This window comes from Vicugna pacos, chromosome 24, assembly GCF_048564905.1.
Source record: "Vicugna pacos chromosome 24, VicPac4, whole genome shotgun sequence".
Lineage (NCBI taxonomy): Eukaryota > Metazoa > Chordata > Mammalia > Artiodactyla > Camelidae > Vicugna > Vicugna pacos.
In genome coordinates this window covers 20416866-20437445 of record NC_133010.1, presented here as the reverse complement: position 1 = coordinate 20437445, position 20580 = coordinate 20416866, and the positions used below count along the sequence as shown (strand labels likewise).

At 41.2% G+C, this 20580-nt stretch overlaps 1 protein-coding gene across 11 annotated transcripts in view; it reads left to right on the top strand.

The window, feature by feature from the left end:
* Positions 1–20580, top strand: part of GREB1L (GREB1 like retinoic acid receptor coactivator) — a 213208-nt gene that overhangs the window by 149299 nt on the left and 43329 nt on the right. For 10 of the 11 annotated variants that reach the window (XM_072949130.1, XM_072949131.1, XM_072949132.1 and 7 more), the window contains exons 8-16: positions 3813–3941; positions 6501–6617; positions 7219–7338; positions 8380–8517; positions 10127–10312; positions 14306–14632; positions 15679–15807; positions 16350–16484; positions 18769–18966. In XM_072949130.1, the coding sequence (XP_072805231.1) occupies positions 3813–3941; positions 6501–6617; positions 7219–7338; positions 8380–8517; positions 10127–10312; positions 14306–14632; positions 15679–15807; positions 16350–16484; positions 18769–18966 (1479 nt within the window). The remainder of the gene's footprint in view (positions 1–3812; positions 3942–6500; positions 6618–7218; positions 7339–8379; positions 8518–10126; positions 10313–14305; positions 14633–15678; positions 15808–16349; positions 16485–18768; positions 18967–20580) is intronic. The other variant, XM_072949136.1, reaches the window with a different exon arrangement.

The window sequence follows — 20580 nt, the reverse complement described above, 5'->3', positions numbered from 1 at the left end:
TTTTATATTGCTATTTGTTAGAGCTCTTTCCAAATCAATAGAGAGCTTCCTTGTTAACTTTCTACTGTTGCGTACTGTTATACTATGTAGATGTGCCATAATTTATTTACCCTTGTCCCTTATTGATAGGCATTTATTTTGTTTCCAAACAATGCAGCAATGAATAACCTCAGCATTTACCATTTCTCACTTGTACAGAAATGCCCAGGAATTGCTGAGTCAAATATGTACTCATTTGTAATTCCCATAGAGACTGTCAAATTACTCTCCATAGAGGTTTTCCCAGTGCATGTGTGTCAGTATTTCCGCAGAAGCTCACTAACAAAGTTGATTATTGAACTTTTTGATTTTCGTCAATCTGATGGGTGAAAAATAATATCTGAGTGTGGTTTTTATTTTGCATTTTCCTTGTCATGACATTGAGCATCTTTGCATTTGGTATAAAAGCTGTTTGCATTTTCTTTCTATAATCTCTAAGTTTATATCCTTTACCATTTAGTTATTGAGTTGTTTTTGGTCATAGTTCAGGTTCTGCTGGACTCAGAGCCTAAAGGAAGGACTTGGGTGCAAGTATATTTGGGAAGGGACCCCTGCAAGCAGAAATAAGCCAAAATAAGAGTGTGTTTTCTATGTAGCTGCTGTAAACCAGGAGGTTTTGAGTCTACCAGTTTCTCTAAGAAGCATGCAGAATGCCTCCCCAAACTATCTTTCCAAAGAATGGAGGCTGGGACATTTGTTCTCATGTCCCCGTTAGTTGAGGGCTTCCACAGAAGTGTCACACTCCCTCACACTTCTGGACCACACACAGGACTGAGATGGTGGCCTTCAAGAAATCCCTGAGACAAAAAGCTAAAAGAAACTAAATGTGAGCTTGAGGTAAGATGCTGTCCCTGTGAATCTGAGCTCAACGAAAATGTCTACCATAGCTCCTGCTGAAATCAGAGATGGGCCAAAGGAGTGTGATACGGGGCAGCGAAGTGTCTCCAGCAGTCATCTTTTTTCTTATTTACTTCTGTTGACGGGAGCACATTGTATAATTGTCTATGAGTAGTAAGTATTTCCCCTGGTCATCTTAATTTCATGTCTGTATGACTTAGGTAGGGCTCCTGTAATAAAATAGCACAAACTGAGTAGGTTAAACAACTGAAATTTATTTTCTCTCAGTTCCGGAGGTTGCAAGTCCAAGATGAAGGTGCAGCAGGGTTGATTCTTCCTGAGGCCTCTCTCCTTGGCTTGCAAATAGCCAGTCGCCTTCCTGCCGTATCCTCGCGTGGCCTTTCCTCTGTGCGCATGCATGGTGTTCTTACAAGGACACTGGTCATATTAGAATAAGTCCCCACCCTTATGACCTCATTTAACCTTAATTACTTAAGGACCCTATCTCCAAATACTGTCACATTCTAAGATACTGGGGATTAGGTCTTCAATATATGGCTTGTGGGGTCAGGGGCACAATTTAGTCCATAACAAAGGCACACCATTGTTCATAGTATTCCTCTGTAAGTCTTTTTATTTCTGTAAGTTTGCTAGCAGTGCCCTCTTTTTCACTCTTGATTTTAGTCATTTGCATCTTTTCTTTTTTTCGTGGTCGGTCTAGCTAAAGGTTGATCAACTCTGTTGATCTACTTACTCAAAAAACAAACTTCTGCGTCTGTTCATTTTCACTATTGTTTCTCCATCCCCTACTTCATTCATTTCTACTCGAGTCTTTATTATTTCCTTTTTTCTGCTTATCTCGGGTTTCGTTTGCTCTTCTTTTTCTAGTTTTTTAAGGCAGAGGTTAGGTTACTTATTTGAGATTTTCTTCTTTTTTAATATAGGCATTTACAGCCATAAATTTTCCTCCAGGCACTTCTTTACCAGCATCTCATAAGTTTTCAGTTGTTGTGTTTTCATTTATCTAATTTCCTTTGTGGTTTCTTTGATCCATTGATTATTTAGTAGTGTGTTGTTTCATTTCCACATATTTGTGAATTTCTCACATTTCCTTCTGTTCTTGATTGCTCATTTGATTCCATTGAGGTTAGAGAATGTATTTTGTATGATTTTAATTCTTTTAAATTTATTGAGGTTTGTTTTATCACCTAGCATATTGTCTATCCTGGAGAACGTTTCCCTGTGCACTAGGGAAAAAAATCTGTATTCTGCTTTTGTTGAGGGAATGTTCTATTGGTATCAGTTAGGTCTAATTGGTTTAGAGTGTTGCTCCTCTATTTCCTTGTTGATTGTCTCTCTAGTTACTCTATCCGTTATTGAAAGTGGGACACTGAAATCTCAAACTGATATTGAATTACCTGTTTCTCTCTTCATTTCTATCAGGATTTACTTCATGAATTTGGGGTTCTGTTGTTAGGTGCATAAATGTCTATAATTGTTACGCCTTCCCGATGGGTTGACCCTTTATCATGATAAAATGTCCTTTTTCTTCTCTACTAATAATTTCTGTCGTAAAGTCTATTTTTTCTAATATTAGTGTGGTCACTCCAGCTCTCTTCTGTCTACTGTTTGCATGGTTATAGTGTGTTTTGCCGTATAGAATGTTTTTATGTTTATGTAGCTGAATATGTAAATTTTTATGGCTTCTGCATTTTGAACAATAATTTGGCCTTTTCTATTTCAAAGTGATAATTGACTTTCTCATGTTTTTTCCTATTATTTCTGTATCTTCAGTTTTTAAGTTTATACCTTTGGTCCATTTGATTTTGTTTGGTACTTGTGTAAGATGTGAATCCAACTTTTTTTTTTCTTATACATCCAGCTGCCTCAGCACAGTTTTATTGACTGGTTCATCTTCATTGCTGCTTTGAGCCACTACCTTTACCTTATACTAAATTCTCATGTGCATTTACATCTACTTTTTACTGTCTTTTTTTGTTCCATTGTTCTATTTGTCAACTAATACACTAAGACCACAGTATTTTATAGACTGAGGTTTTATATTAAGTCATATTGTATCATCATGTTAGCCTCTTCTCATTTCTCTTAATTTTCAGAATGTTTCTTGTTATTCATGTGTGTTTATTTTTTTTATATCAACATTACATCAATTTGCCTGCTTAAACATTCTAATAATTCTAATAGTAATTCTAATAATATCTAAACCTGCTGGTATTTTCCTGGGATCACATTAAATTCATAAATTAATTTAGATTGATTGGCATCTTTTTGACGTTGAATATTTCTCCTTTGAAACATGGTGTGTCTTGACATTTGTTCAGGTCTGTTTTCATGATCTTCAGAAATGTGTTTTTTTAAATCTTTAACATGGAATGTTAAGATACATATAAAAATAGAGAGAATAATATAATGGACTGTCACCATGGGCCTATCACCAGCTTTGATAATTATGAACACATAGCCATATTGTTCAATTTTACTGCCTGTCTCTCTCTCTCTCGGCATTTTAAAACAAATCTCATTAAAATATGGCTTTGAGGGAAAATTTGAAGACAGCTTTAATGTGGCACATGATGATGTCCTTGATGCCACACCAGATGACTTTGAGTTAAATGGCTACCATTATTTTAAGGTAATAGTACCAACCTCATTGAGTTCATATAGGGATTAAGTGAGCTGATATATTTAAAGTGCTTAGACTAGCACTCAGCACATGGTACCTGCTAGTGAGTGTTTGTTAAATACATTTAAAAAAAATAAAACTTAAGTACAGAGAAATGGACTTTTCTTAAAATAGCTCAAGGAAAAAACTGAAATTCTACAGTCTACTCTCTCTCACCTCAGTCTTGTTGAATTAACTTCCTTCCTGCATCTATAAATAGTTTCTAATTTGAACAACCTCTTTCATTTTAAAGATTCGCCGATTCTCAATCCAGCTAATTCTGCAATCAATTTAAGTGGAGCTCAGGACCTGACCCGGAATAAGAATGTTGTGAAGCCACTGGCTTTGTCTTTGCAGGTTGTAGGGAAGACTTTTGCTGCAGGTGATGTTTTCCTCACTTATATTTCTTTGGTAAATACATAGTCTATAAAAGCTTGTGTGAAATTTAATTGACAATTTGGTAGAAGAAAACAGACGCTCCTTCTTTACCAGTTGCAGATAAAAGTGGGGCTATCTATACAAGGCTTTGTGTTTTCTGTGTTACATCCAGATGAGAATGAATGACACTTAGTACATAGGGGAGACAAAGCAGGTTGATTCTGTTCGACAAACATTTCTTGGCTACCTGCTATGATGAGGAACTGGTGATAAAAGGATAAAGAAGGCTCAATGCACTTGTAACCTAGTAGAGGAGATAGACCTGTAAGAAGATACTTCTACGTACTGCAGTAAATACACTATCCTAGGTGAGCAGAGAGGAAGGGGTTTTAGCCCAATATTTTCGAAAGTGATCAAGAATGAGTTTATAGAGGAGGTTGGCTTTGAGCTATGAGGAGTTACTCACTGTGCAAAGAAGTATGGGAAAGATATTTCAAATTCAGGGAAAATCAGGAGCAAAGCTTGAAAGGAAAAGGAAAGGAAAGAAGCAGCATGATGTGTGCAGGAACTTCCAGCAGTTTGGGCTTGTGAGAACTGTACAATATAAAACTCGGGGAGCAGTAGGAGGTGAGCAAGAGGAGGGCAAGGGGAAGGACGTGGGAGGTCAGGCTAAAAACCACGGATTTTACTTTATAACTTAGGGAACAGAGGAGTGACATGGTCTTATTTTAACTTAAGCTAGATCATTTTGGCAGCAAAAAGGTAAGAGGTGGGAAAACTAGTTGCAGGTCATTTCAATACTCGGGGTGAGAAATGATGAGGTCCTTGACCAGGGTGAAAATAGATTGGAGAGGACGAGACAGATTGGAGAGCTACTTAGGAAGTAAAATCAGCAGACTTGACTGATTAATGTGAGCATGAAGCAGAAGATTGGGTCATGGTTGACATCTGTCTTTCTGGGCTAATGGTGGTACCACTGCTTGAGACAGGGAATATATCAGGAAGAGCACGTTCCCCAGGCAGATTGTGGGTTCAGTTTTGGACATGGGGAATTTGAAATACCCTTGAGACACCCAGGTAGAGCTACTCAACAGTTATTTAATTTATCATAGGGGGAAAACAGGACTAACAGTATAAAGTTGAGCCACCAACATGTGGTTAAAATCACGAGGGTAAAGAGTCTCAGCCAATGGGAAATGTAGGGTAAGGCAAGCTGTGAACTAAAGGCAGAATCCCAGAAAATTCCAGTGTTTAAGGAAAAGAAATGATCAGAGAGGTAAAAGAAGAATGAGGAGAAAGAGAAGCTATCATTCTTGGAAACTTCCCAACAGTTAGGCATCATAATTTATCCAAACCACTTTTGTTCTTACTCTGGTCCAATAATTCTTGCAGAATCTGCCTTCTGGTTAAATTATAGACTGGAACAAACTGAATCAAGTTTTTACAGCATAAAAAATCAGTGAAATTATGGATCTTGGCATAAGCATCCTGGTTGTTAAAACCATCAGGTGAAAGGCTGATGAACAAACAGCTTTATAACTTGAAGACTGGGCTAACAACTCTTAAACCCAGTGATTAATCTTAACATCACAAGAAGAGAGAAAACCAGCCATTATGTGCCTCCTGATGGAAGTATACAGCAGGGTTTATAACTCTTGCCAAAAAAAAAAAAAAAGAAATCAAACTTGAGTCTGAGCAAGCCTCTGTTTTAGTTTAGGAAATAGAGGAGACATTGAATGATACCACAGATACCCAATTAGCAAAATCCAGAAAATGAGAAATTCTGACAGGTTTTCAGGAAGTTAATTGTAAGAAAGAAAAAGAAGGAGACTCCTCTAGATTACAAGAGGATTAAGGGACATAGCAAATAAATTCAACGTATAGATCTTTTTAATCCAAATTTGAACAGGAAATGTAAAAAAACATTTCTGAGATGATTGGGGGAAATTTGAATACTGGTGGAATATTCGATATTAAGAAATTATTGATCATTGTTAATTTTAAGTATAATAGCAATATCACAGCAATGTTTTTAACAGTCCTTTTCTTTTACAAATATATACGAAAATACTCACAGGTGAAATGATCTGATAAAAGAGTTTACTTCAGAATAATCCAGAGTCTGTATATGTGCGTGTGGGTGAGGGGACGAGATAGGGAGAATCGACGAAACATGATTGGCCACATGTTGATAAACGTTGAAGCTGGGTGGTGTGTACGTAGTTCATATGCTATTCTCTCTACTTTTATATATGTTTCAAAACTTCTATGATACAAAGTTTAAAAAGAAAAGTTATCTCTTCTTTCCACTCCTCATCTCCAAGGACTTCACTGAAAATGATCCTAAAAGATCTCTTGGGATCCTAGAAAATTATTTTGGGGTGACATTTCATGTTACTGAAGGGACTACTCTGACGGGCGTAGCTGGCTTTATACAGCTGGGCTGTCCTGTCAGTGGGATTTCTTTGAATCTGAAAGTGTGAGTTTTGTCGAATGGTTGCAGCATCACAGAAAGCAGTGTCCTGCCCACGCTGTTCTGAGCGGCTCCTCTTGTGTCCCACAGATGCTGCTAATGGGAACAGTAGCCATGGAGGAAAGAGCGGTACCTCTGGCTCCACTCCAGCCCGCCCAGGGAATTACTCTTTGTCACCAAGACCGAGCTTTGCCTCAGGAGACCAAGGTACAATACCCATCTTAGAGTTCTGAAATATTGCAACTTAATTATGGAAGAAGGGCTCGGGAGAGTTTGTGATGATGAATTATCTAGCAGCATGCTCCCAGTTTTTCCTTAGCCTCTCAGCAGTGTTTTGAAAGTTTGTGATTGGTGTGAAGAACTCTGATTACTTATCCTGGTGATTCTACAAGGATGGGGCTACCTGGGAAATAATGCTGAAACAAATGTATAAGAAGTGTCTTGAAGTTCCATGGGCTTCTACTGACCAAAGCACAGGGTTCAAAGTTCCTCTCTGTGGTGTGACCCTGGGCAAATCTGAGCTTTCCTTTCACCATCCACAAAATGAGTGTAACAATATACTTGTCCTTCAGCCTCACAGGGTTGTTGATAGAATCAGACGAAATAATCTGGGCAGAACTATACATTGTAAAACAGCCTACAGATGTTAGATGGTATTGTTAGTGTGACTTTTTCTAATTTTATCCTTACCTCTAAAAAAATGACAGACTCTCTGAGTTTAATCAAACCAAAGGTCCTATGTTACTTTGGCTTCTTCCCTTTCTTCCACCACTAAAAGGACAAGGCTCATTTTTCTTTTTGCCTTCAGCTACCATGTTCACTTCTGGACCACCAAAGAAACGACACCGAGGATGGTATCCTGGGTCCCCTGTCCCCCAACCTGGTTTAGTTGTACCTATTCCTACAGTTCGTCCTCTCTCAAGAACTGGTAAGATTTCAACAGAAGATGAGTTTTAAGTTTCCTTAAATTAGCAGACATATCTCCTACTCTTGTTCTTTCCATGAACCCTTGAAGATAAATCTCCTTAACCAACTATTGTGTCCAATATTATAGCAGCTATTATTTTGTGCCCATCACACCTCACCTTTCCTGCAAGCACAGGTGCCATCACAACAGATCTGATTCACTATCTGGCTTTGTTTTAGCCCATAGTATCAATAAGTCATTCTTTATTTTACGCGAGGTGTGATGCTACCAGCCTACCATCACAGAGCACAAATGAACTTGCTTTGCCAGTCGTGGTCATCGATGTATCCTCCTGTGATCTGGTTCCTTACATGATCTAGACCTATTATTTCTGACCTGGATGGTTCAGACTGTGACTGGAATCCTAAAAAAAAACAGCTGGTTCTCTTTTAGAGTCCTCAAGCTGTGGCCATTTGGCACCTACAGTTAAATGTTCAAGTGCTCATCTATTTTGCTGTATGAAACACAGATAAATGTAAATATACTAATGCTATGACATAGATGGGGGGCTCTTTAAAAGTTTGTTTGTTAAAAAAAAATTTTAAAAACCACGTAGGGATGCCATATACACAAAGAATTATGCCAGCGTGTTACTGTGGTCGCCTCTAGGTAGCACTGATTAAGGATGAGTGTATTCTTCTTCTCACTTTTCTATACTTTTCTGTAATGAGTAGATATGCTTTGATTATCTTGGGGTGGAGAGTGATAAAATATAAAACTGAATCCAAAAGACTGTATGCGGAAAACAACCAGAAGGAAAAACTACTAAGATGTTAAATAGCAGTTATCTCCAGACAATCTGATAATGGCTGATTTTTTTCCTTTTTGTCTTTCTCACTTTTTATTTTATATAATAAACACAAATTAATTTTTTTAAAAAGCCCAAATCATCAGACTTTTAAAATTTGCATATTAAAAGTATTAACATTGGATTGATTTCAGTTGCATTTCATTTCACCTTCCTGTCTAATCCTCCTTGTCAAACAACTTTTTTTTCCCCAGAGTCCCTTTTATCTGCCCCAGTTCCACAGACCCCATTAACTGGAATTTTACAACCTCGACCCATTCCTGCAGGGGAAACTGTAATTGTTCCTGAAAACCTGCTGAGTAACTCAGGAGTTAGACCAGTAATCCTGATAGGTAAGGAAAGGAATTCCAAGTTGCCTGTGTCTGCTGGAATCTAGGAATGCGTCTCCATTTCAGCGTGTATTTATTCGTGAATGTATTCACTGATCCATCAGCTCATTCTTTCAGCTTGTACTGGTCAGCTCCTTCACACTATACTAAACGTGGGGCTAGAAGTTGGGAATAAGGCAAAGTCTTTTTAAGTCTTTTGTCCACAAGGAGCACTGTTTAGTGGGGGAGTCTAGAGGTTCACAGCCAAGAACTCCAAGAGGAGAGGGAGCTTGACTCTGCCTGGACGGGGTCTGGGAAGACTTCTCAGAGGTGGTGTTTCAGCTGGGGAACTGAAGGGTGGGTGAGAGTGGACAAGGTGACGGAGGGCTCACTCCAGTCCGAGGGAGCCAATCTGCAGAGAAAAGGGACAAGCTGAGCCAGCTCAGGGCCGCGGAGCTACAGAGCTACACCGTGGGGAAGCCCCTGTGAACTGGTATCTTTAAGGAGTCAGAGCCTCTCCAAGCTGTCTCTAAGTGGAGGTGTAGAAATTTAGAGCTCTGTAGATTCCAGGACTAATTTAGTGCCTTTCATACCCACACCAAGAGTCCCCTCATTTGGAGCTAGCCTAGACCAGAAGAAGACTGCCGGCTTTACCTTCAGGACCAAACAGACAGACTGTTTAAGCCCACTAGATCTTTATGGTATGTCTGTGTGAGGTGTTATCTGCTTCTTGCAGTTGGCTTGAGCCTGCTGATATGGGTGGTTTTGCTTTGAGCCCTGTTCATTATCAGGCTGCCCTAGCCGCTGCTCCTGGACCTACAGGCACTGGGGGAATCCCAGTTGTTTAAATTCCATATAGTCAGGAAGTTCTTACTGAGCATTTGAGTTGCTTGCACAACGCAGCTAAGCCTTGGAAAGATACGTAAAACATGAGGACCCTTGGGTGGCTGCCTTTTAGAAAGGCTCACAGAGGGACTGTGCCCTTCACCACACCACCAAAACAGGGTGTATTTCCAACATGTTTTTGTCTTATTTACTTCTAAGATGATTTGAGGCTGTTTACTGACATTTAGGAAGAGAACATAACAAAAATACCTAAAGTAGAGGAAAAGAGTTAAGAACCTCCAAGTACCCACAACTAGTGGAATATAGCTGTTGATTGATGAGTTTAGCTTCAGATTTTTTAAAGGAAACCTCAAGAAGTGAAACATATTATTATAGTTTGTCTGTTTGTTTGTCTTCTGACTTCTTATCTGAAGAGAATCTTGATCAGGAATTTTATTCAAAAATATTTGATCATTGTAGTTTTACAAAGGCTACAGAGATGTATTTGCAAACTCTCATCCATCCTCTATGGCAGAGATAAAATATTAACATGTCCCTTATATAAAATAATCTGAGTATTAATGTAATTTGAGTATTTTGTTTCCTGCTCATCTAATTTAGTAAGAGGGTAGAATTTAGAGCACTCGAGTGAATTCCCTAGGTTTGACATATTTGAGTGATTTGTTTGGTAGCCATCTCAGAGGGCAGGGAACTTGGTTAAGCATCGTTGATCCTAGTTGAGCAAGTGTACCTGGTTGGACCTGGAAAAGAAATGTTGAACTTTACTGACCTGCTTCTATTGGGGCAGGCTATGGCACTTTACCCTATTTCTATGGAAATGTTGGTGACATTGTTGTGAGTCCTCTGCTGGTGAACTGCTACAAGATTCCACAGTTGGAAAACAAAGATTTGGAACAATTAGGTTTGACTGGCAGCCAACTCCTGAGTGTGGAAAACATGATCCTTCTGACAATACAGTATCTTGTGCGGCTGGGTAAGCTATTTTCAATAATCATTTGATGGTGATGATTTTTATTCTTTTTTGTAACATGCTTGCTTCGTTTCTTACCCACTTTCTCACATTTATCCACCTGGCTATCTCTTACTTTCCCTCTTTCTCATCTAACATTCTTTCCTTCAACTCCATTCTCTATGGCTTTTCCCTTTCCTCTCCTCCATTTCTTTTCTACTCCTTTCCTTCCCTTTCTTATTTCTTTTTTTCCTTCCCCATTTTCCCCAGATCTAGCCTCCTTTGTGCCTCGCTTTGCTTCTTTGGGTCCTAGAAGAGATAAATTGCTCCACCTAGTGTCCAGTCCCATGATGGTCCTCAGGTCTCCAAAGCAGCTGATGTAGGCAGAACTTGCAAGGGCTGTGCCACGGGTACCCACCCTTGGGGAGTCAGGCCAAGTCCCCTTTCTAAAAGTGCAGGCACTACCTAGAACGCACATGTAGCAATCACCTTACACGGTTATTTTCCGCTTAGCCTTTTTATCTTGTTTATCCACTGTTTCTACACCCATTTATTTCTTCTCCAGCTACACCCTTTGATGTAGTCCCATCCTGCTTTCCTTCACTGAGGTAGTAACTGTGGGCCTCCCTGGTAGGTCCTCTGGGCTTTCGGGTAAGGAGGGTACATAGGTCATGAACCCTTCGCTTCCTCTGTTTGATTTCTCCTCCTGAGCCCACAGTGGGTGTATGCAGGTGCCTTGACAACACTGTAGTGGTTCCGCAGCATTTACATTGCAATGTCCTTTATTTTGCAAACTGCAGTAGGTCGTTAATATGCAGCCTAATTATACACTCCCTTCAGGACTTCAAACCACTGATTTACTTAGGAAAACATTCAAGATGTAAAATTACACATTAAAAATTGTGTCTGAACTTTTGTGTATTTTTTAAAAATGTTTTAAAATACTTTGGTGTTAAATAATAAAAACATGGGGCTAAACAATGTTAAACACACACACACACACACATGCTTCAGCTGGTTAGATTCAGTTTTTGGCCCATCAGCTAGCAACCGTGGCTATAATTCTTAGTGACCTCAGAGCCCAAAGGCCTGCTTTGACATGGGCTTTTGAAACCTTTGAGGCTTCAGACATCTCATGAGCCACTTTCCTTATAAATCTAGGACTTGCTAATTAGTCTTATGAGTAGGTGGTAAAATTATAAAAATCACCTGGGTCTGCAGCTCATTTGATGTCATAATTTTAATGGATACATACTGACTTTCGACTGTGTTCCAAGATGAAAAACCGGCTTATAGGTGCATCTGGAATCGGTAAAACAAGGCCATGTAAAGTAAGGCTATGACCGCAAGCCAAGCCTATGAGTATAAAATTTTTTAAAATCTCAATAGCAATTTAAATAATCAAAATCCAAGTTAATAAATGAATTAAACAGTCAAAACAAAATGTCTCCCCTTAAATTACTAAAAGCCTTTTCCTTAAAAAATAAAGAAATCTCCATTCGATTAGACAAAACTCCTCTCTGCCCTGCAAGATGAATTCTCTCCAGAGGTTTTCTTGCAGCCAGTTAATCCTATCTCTCAAATGTGCAACAACAATAGCTATTTCTTTCTCTTACTCTAAATGTTGTACATTGGGACCTCTCTTCTCATCAACTAACTCCTCCGGAGTCCTTAAATTTCTTTTCAGCCTTCAGAAGTTTTGAAGAAGGCAGCAAGAATATTTTCACATATGCTATCGGTTATAAATAGACATTTGAAAAAATAAACCCAAACTTTTAAAAGGACAGATCTAATACTTGGGTGGCTCAGTTACCTGGAGGTAAGAGAGAAGAAGAAAAGCAAGATTTTCCCAAAGAAACAGATCTTTCTACTGCAGTCATTTTAAAAAGTAATAATAATAAATCTCTGTTATTTCACAATCTGCAAATCTTTTGAAGTAGATAATGACATCAGCAAATCCAGAGATTCTTGAGGGACTCTGAGTCTGTTGGAACCTTGTCTTTTCCTATTAAGGTAGCTCTGTCTGAAAACCTTCAGAACTGATGCCTGGGCTATGCTGAGTTACTGGAGATCAGCCCTCGAAGGAAAAAATTTTACTATTATCAAGCTTGCAAAAAGTGGGGAAAAGGCTCCTGCAATTTAGCTATAAAGGCTGAGAATGCAGAAATGATAGGAGGTGACTGGAAGCAAGGCAATTGACTCTAGAAACTCTCTTACCTCATCTAAACTTTGATACATTTTCCTCCCTTTCTCAACTCCTGACAGTAATTCAGCCAAAACCCTGTAAAAGTAGGTTTCAAGGCAATTGGGAATGCTACGAACATGTCTGATAATTTTATTTTCCCAGAATACCTTTGTATTTGGAGTTAATTATGCTGCCTAATCGAACATGTTACTCCATCATGGTTTGCAGGGGGTCTCGTGGACACACCTAATAACCAGCCTTTTCAGATTGTCTATGAGAGCATTCGGGAACCGGAGACAGTCAGCGCCACAGGCTCCCGAGCTGTCATTTGCTGTGAATGGAAGAAAGCTTTAAACAGATGACCACCTTCCCTTCTTCTCATACAGTCTGTTCAAATCCAGCCACCTTGCGCTCACTACTATGTGTGTACTTAGTGGCCACTAACCGTGGTGCTAATCTGATAAAGTTAAATGAAGATCGGTAGCTTTGGTATCTCCCAGGTGGTAAGAAGGCATCGTCCTCCCTCTGGTAAGGGATTGAGGAGGATGCAAGGAACATGGACATGATGTAAGTGTTGCCGTGTTCGTGCCCTCCTTCCACGTAGGGAAGAGGAAAAGCTATGAGGGCTTCACTCCCCTGCTTCCCTCTGGCCTCCAACCAATTCTGGGAAAACTGTTTTTTTCCAATTAAAATTGTTTATTTTTAAAATGTGTAACATTTTATTTAATGACTAAACATTTTCTTACTTTCCCAGAGAAGATGGGCAGAGGCCAGGGAGACCACTTAAACCCCTGTTGGAGGAAGGAAAGATTTCTGACTCACCCAAGGTGCCTCCTTCCCATACAGACGTCCAGCCCCTCCCCCTGTATTCTCTTGTCAGGGACTGTTAGCTCTGGGCTCTGAGGCTGTGGCTTGATCCAAGGTCACAGACACTGAGGGGTCTATACCTGTTTCAGGAAACTGAGTTTCCAATCTCAGGTCCACACAGCAAAAGAAATGACTTTGAGTAGCAGGAGTGATCACAGTCTTGCTGGTTTCAGTGTAAACTAAGTGTAGGAATTCATTTGTGTCACTCGGATGCCAAACATTTTGTCCTAAAGACTGGTTGAGTTTCTAAAGAGAACGAAATCCTCCTAAATCAAGGAACCACAGATCACCCATGTAAGCTTAGCTGTAACCCCGGCCAGGGAAGAGGGCCAAATGCCATACTTAACAACCCAGAACTCTGTGGAATAACTACCTAATGAGAGCGTTCTCCATCTGGGGAAGACGTGAAACTGCCTAAATATAAACTGGGAGTGAAAAGTAAACTTAATTTTCCTTGTGGACAGTATTCTCAAAATTAGGCATAGAGGCAGTGCATTAAAATATTTTTCAAAGTACCTGTGAATAAAATGAGAAATTAGTGAAGCCTGAAACTGACTATAGACCAGTAGGTTAGCTTCTTGCTTCATTAGTCATTAACTATTTCCATAACATCAAGTTTAATAAGTCAACAAAAATACCACCTTCAATGACCATCTCCCAAGGTAAACAATGGAATTGGTACTATCTCAGAGCACATCCTCTTTGGAAGATATGGAGACAGATGTTTTTAAATATATATATATAGACACACACAGAAATATTGAGGCAAACAGAGAAGGAGAAGGTAATTTCACCATGGAAAATGGTTTTTAGTAGAAGCACTATACTTGAGGGCACTACAGGAAAAAGAGCTTATTTACCAGTTGGAATAGACTTATGTGTATGTGTTGGTGTGTGTGTGTTTCTCTCTCTTTTCTAGCTGTGATTTAAAAAAAAAATTCTACCTGTAATTCTCTTCAATTTAGGTCCTGATCAGATACCTCTCAGGGAAGAATTTGAGCAAATTATGCTGAAAGCTATGCAGGAATTTACTCTGAGAGAAAGAGCCCTGCAGATGGGTGCCCAGTGTCCACCCGTGTCTCCGGGACAACTCCCCTGGCTGGCTCGATTAATTGCCAGCGTATCTCAAGACTTGGTTCATGTGATTGTGACCCAAAACTCTTTGGCAGAGGGCATTTCAGAGACATTGAGGACTCTTAGTGAAATGAGACACTACCAAAAACTACCAGACTATGTTGTGACAATTTGTGCATCGAAAATCAGAGGAAATGAGTTTTGTGTGGTAGTATTAGGTGAGTAATTTTTAAAATTCATTCATTCGATCATCTGTCCAATTGCAAAATACCAATTGGGTGTTCCAGGCATCCATGTAATTAATCTCTAGTTAAGGGCTCCAACTTGTGTTCTTCCTCCTAATTTTAACTTTTTTTTTTTTCACTCCTCAGATCAGATTTTGGTAGCCCTTAGTTTGGAGGGTATCCCTGTCAGCTGGTTGTAGGAGCATTATCTCAAAGCACAGCCTAGTAACAGATACCCTTGTCTCATGTAACTTCTGCCCTTAAAAGGTTTTGGAAACGTTACCACTCTAGCATGTGATAAAGCCATTGCCACAGGTGGCCTAAGCCAGTTAATCATATTTGCCAGGAACTTAGCTCACATATTCACCTCTTCACTGAAGAGGATATTTAATATTCTAACATTGACCCTAAAGAAAAGGTTCAGAACGTTGGTACATTCCAAAATGTATTTTTGTTTCTGGTACTGATTTTTCTATCAGGCACCGTCCTGAGTTGCCATTTGGACTAAATTTTGCTTTTCTCCTCTCTGTGAATGGCACTCACCTCTTCCTAGCAAAAGGGCCAGGCCTTGCTTTGGCAAAACCCACCTGCCCGTCCCCCAGAAAGCTTCATCAGAAAGTATATTCATCTTCTAATTTTCGTTTGTAAGAACAACAACTGAAGATTATATTTTTAAGACTGATATTCATAATAGCCATGCAGACACAATTTTTTAAAGGTTTTTCACATTCCTCCCTGGTCTTTAAACACACACCTGGTATGTTTCCACAGTTACACACAGAAGATATGTCATTTTTCCCCCTTGATCACCTAACTTTATATTGTCAACTTTTCATTTCAAATGACGATTTGAAATGTCATTTCAAATCGAATTGTCATTTCAAATGCTGTGTGATTGCCCGTCTTTTGATGTGCCGTATGTTTCCTAGCCAAGTCTCTCTAGATGCATACTTTAGCTGTGTTTCCTGTTTTTGCTGTCGTCAGTCACGTCCTGGTGAACATTTGTGCGCTGGCACGTCGTCTCTCCCTCTGTTCTGCAGGTCAGCATCAGTCCAGAGCCCTGGCAGAGAGCATGCTCACCACAAGTGAGTTTTTGAAAGAAATTAGTTATGAGCTCATCACAGGAAAGGTCAGTTTCCTGGCATCGCATTTCAAAACCACATCGTTAGGTGAGTGGCTGTCAGATTCCACAACACTGCCAAGCCCCCGGCTGTGTGATTTTCTGAATTTAACTCTCAGCCTGTCAGAGAGATGAGTGTGGAGAGTAAGCTTGCCGATTGACCTTCCCTCATTTGGAATGGTGTCTCCTAAGCATTTTGTTACTGACACAGCAAGGGGGGGTCTAGGCACTAGAATGGGAGGCCTCAGCTCAGCCACTGTGTTGTGTGACCTTGGGGGAGACGCTGCACCCCGCCCCTGGGTCTCAGTTTTACGTCCAGCGGTGACATAATGATCCCATCCTGCCTGCTATGAGTACTATGGAGGCTGAGAGTGGGTGTGTGTTAAAGTATGTAAATTGTAAGCACGATGCAAATGAGGGTGGCTCTGGCTGCGGACATCCTGCTGTAGGGATGGCGGAGCAGACACGTCGACATGAGAAGTGGGATGACCAACAATCTCGATGGGAACCCAGCTCAGCTGCCCAGCTTGGAGACTGATTCAAACCCAGCATCTCTTGTGACCTGCTTCTCTCCACCTTATGTTGTCATAGGTGATGACTTGGACAAGCTGCTAGAAAAAATGCAACAAAGAAGAGGAGACAGTGTGGTGACCCCTTTCAATGGGGACCTTAACGTATATGTGTCACCTCAGGAGGCCGCTGCTACGATCCCCACGCAAACCCTGGGTAATGTCACCGCAGATCAGAAGGAGGAAACCGGTCCGCAGGACAGACATAGAAGCTAAGTCATTCTGAGGGTGTGAGGTCTTGTCTTTAAGTCACAGACTGTGACAGGCCCTTCCTCTTTACATGACAGATTTGGCTCAAGTTAAAAATGCCTTACCCTGTGGCCTGGGTCCAATGCCTGGTTCTTAGTAAATGTCTCCTAGAATTAAAGGCAAAGTCAAAGACTTTATTTGAGGCAGTCTCTCCCACTCTCTCTCTTTTTCTCCTAAAAAGATTCTGGGGTCCCGGGCATAGCTCCACCAGCTGTGCCCCGAGAGCCTGGGTGCTCACCTGGCGCTTCCAAGAACAGCATGAAGGAATCTGGATGGAGTCTGTGTAGGGCTCCTGGCTCTCCACTCCCCGCATTTACCCTCCCACGTGTAAAACACTCATCATCTCAGGGATAGCGAGGCCTTCCTGGCAGACAGAGCAGCAATACCCACACGGCGTCTGTCCTACAAGATTGCAGGGCGCCAAGGGGGACGGTGGCACCAGGGGTGGGGAGTCCGATCACTAGGTTGGATTCCTTTAGGTTCAGATTCCTTCCCCAATTCCCTGTTTGACAGGGGCAACATAAGAAAGGACAGAACAAACAACAGGAGAAGGGACAGATACGAAGCAGACCCGTATCCGAGCCGATGCTGACAGGCTCTTGGCTTCCCCTTGGTGGAGGTGCTTCATCTCTGTGTTAGGATTGCCTTAGCAGTACAAGTATATGGCTTGGCGTCAGCTCGTTGAGGAACAAATTCAAAGGCAAAGTTTTTGACTTCTGGACATTACATGGCAATAAAGTGATCGTGCAGATGATCTAAAATGTGTTATGCAAACACAGTTAGAATTTAAAAATCCTCAGGGTGCTGAAAGATTTCCACGTACACATCCTTGATTCCCTGTTTGAGAAACATGGCTTAAAATAGATAAATAGGGATCTTGGTGGTAAAAACGAAACAAAACGTTGTTTAAAGATATTTTTAGGTTTCCTCCAACTTCAAAACTCACTAAGTTCCAGTCTCCAGAGTTACACCATCCTCTGTGTTAGTCCCCATCCATCTAACCTGTGCAATGAAAGAAAGAACAACCTAAGTCTCAGAAGACAGGTTTTATTTGGATTGGCAGTCTTGGTGGATCAAACATGACTTGGGCTGTTAAAAACGCTGCCGCCCGGGGCTTCTCCAGTGGGTTCCCTCAGCCAGGAGGGAGACCCACCTGTGTAGATCGCCGCTCACCGTCGGGTTCCGTGGTGGCTGGGGTGTCGTGACTACTGTCTTGCCCTGGGCTGCACTGCAGTTTGATTTTAGAAAACACGAATTAGCACAGGCTCATTGGGCCCTTGGGTGCGCCAGTCAGACTTCCACATGTGTTCCTGATAAAAAGCCGCTCTTTAAAAAACAAAAAAAAAGCAGTAAATGTTTCCTGCTCAGGTGTTCAGCTGACTAAGCTTATCTGACCTTGCGTGTGTGTGAGCACCCTGCGTGTGTAAGAGAGATTGATTGCTTGGCTGCAACTTGTAATAAAAAGCCACTGGCATGTTTAGCGCATCTGGGCAATGTTTTTCTAATACGTCACCTACTGAGTGGCCAGCTGGCCCTGTCGTGAGTCACGTCCCTGCAGATAGTACAGGCGTCAGCACCGGAGTTGACCAGAGCCTGCCAGGTCACAAGCACCGGCAAAGTGGAGTCAAGTGGGAAGAAAGGTGAAGTTAGTGTCATGGGGAGGAGAATTTCAAACCATGTTGGAACGGACTTGCTGGAGAGGCAATGTTTACTGTGGTGCCATCCAGAGAAGCTCAAAGGAACTCAGCATTGTTGTGTTTATGGCGTTGCCTCCTTCCCGGAACTGGAGCTGGGCTTGGGCACCTGACCTGTGCTGATAGTCCTAAAGAAACCTAGAAACTCGTTCCTTCCCTTTCCAGAGACGAGTCCTGGCTCCAGCTGCAAGAGTGTGGTCTGTCCCCTGCATTTCTGGGCAGGGGAGGGGTGTGGAGTTAGTGCTTTGTGAGACGATCAATTTTAAAATAATACATCTGTAAAAGTACCACATTCACTCTTCAGCACATCCTTTCAGCCAAGTTTTCAGGGAAAGTGGGCAAATCTATTAAAAGTCGGTCGGGAGTGAGACTACAAGGGGCAGGTTCTTAGTGATGGAGCCTACTTTACCATGTGCGTATTATGTGTCCTCTGTGGATTCACAGAGGCCATCACAGAAGTGAATTAATCTTGTTCTTATGACTTTCTTTGAATTTTAGATTTAGATAATGAAACCTTCCAAATTTATCAACCGCAGCTTGTGGTTGCCAGGAAACTCTTGTCCCAGGTGTGCGCTATAGCGGACAGCGGCAGCCAGAGCCTGGACCTCGGCCACTTCAGCAAAGTGGACTTCATCATCATTGTCCCAAGATCAGAGGTTCTGGTCCAGCAAACTCTTCAACGGATTCGACAATCAGGTAAGGTTGAACTTACAAAGAGGACCCTCCCTGGATCCAGCCTTAGATTCTCTCTTCCTCTTTCTTTGGCTAAATCCAAACATTTATAGGACACTTCCATCCCTTTTTACAGTAATAAATATCACAGGAGTATTTTAACTGTTTCTTCGAATTTATCTGTAAGTATTCCCTCAAAGTACTCTAACCTTTTCCCTCCTAAGTCAAGGGTGAATTGATGTGCATTTGGCCTGACTCTGGTAAGTCTGTGATGTCGTCAGTGGACTAGAAACTGGTCCCTCATTTATGGAGACAGATTTCCTCAAGGCAAAGAGAGGCCTGCATAGGGATGGCGGGGTCTGGGCCACCTGGACTCCTCCCGGGGGTCAGCATGAGTCACATTCTCACAGGTGAATTCTTACACATCTAACACATTACATAACAGCATATTTTCAACCTAGAAACCAGAACACCATCCCTCATGTCAACAATAAGTAACTTCATTTAAAAAAAATACAAAGTTAGAATTCCTCCTAATGACTTCAAGAGGGTAAGCAGAGAGGAAGAAAAATATTTTTCCCAGAAAATGTAAAAAGGTAAGGAGCAAATATCTTAGAAGTCTATGGTAAATAACATCCCTCTCAAACATAAAATTTGCTTAGAATTACAAGAAGCAGTAGGGAATTTAGGAAATTGAGACCGCTGAAAAATGCTTGGCTTTATAAACTAGGTTTGAAAAGGAAATTATAAATGTCAAGTTGCTTCTGAGTCCTTAGCTGGGGGGGAAATACACACACACACACACACACACACACACACACAAATTTTAACTGGAGGATAAATCTTTTTGTCACAGTAAAAAAAAATATTTTCAATGTACTTGAAAACAGGTAGGAAGCAGAAAAATTCAGAAGAGCTTAGAGTCTGTATGCTCCACGCCTGTCGTACAATGCTCCTTAACCTTAGCGGACACACAGATCACCTGGGAACTTGTTAAAAATGCAGATTCCCCGAAGGCAGGTGGGTGGGCACCAGTGTCTGCATTTCCAACAAGCTCCCAGGGGATTCCCACGCAGCCAGTCAGAGCACCACACTTGGATTAGCACACCTTTACAAGAAACCTTTCATTGTTAAGTTCCCTGGGTCAGATGAGCTGACAATAGGCTTTCCCTCTTTAACATCTCTCAGTGGCTGTGACTGACACACATAAAGTCTTCCCATGCCTTCTGGAGACCCAAGTGCCTGGTTAGCAATAGAACCTTCTATTTTGCTTCTAAAATTCTGAAAGACAAGTTTCAAAATGTCCTGTTGGAAGTGTTGCCTTATATAGGTGATTAGCCAGAGAAGTTCAGAACGTCTTCTCTCTCAGAACCAGCGTGAGCTCTAGGCATCATTTTCTTTCTACCCCCTTCCATCGACGGAAATGGATTGGCTCCTGTCACACCCAGCGTTAAGCAGATTTTTGCTACTCTTTGTGGCTTTTCCGCTTCGTTGCCATGGAGGGAGCACCTTGTCTTATAGGTATTTTACTTGTACCAGGTGGCACTTGTGTCCTTCCTGAGCCTGTGACCTGATATCCCGGGTTGTCAGCGCATCATAGCACCTGTTCCGAGCGGTGAAGTCGCCCGCCGTCAGCGG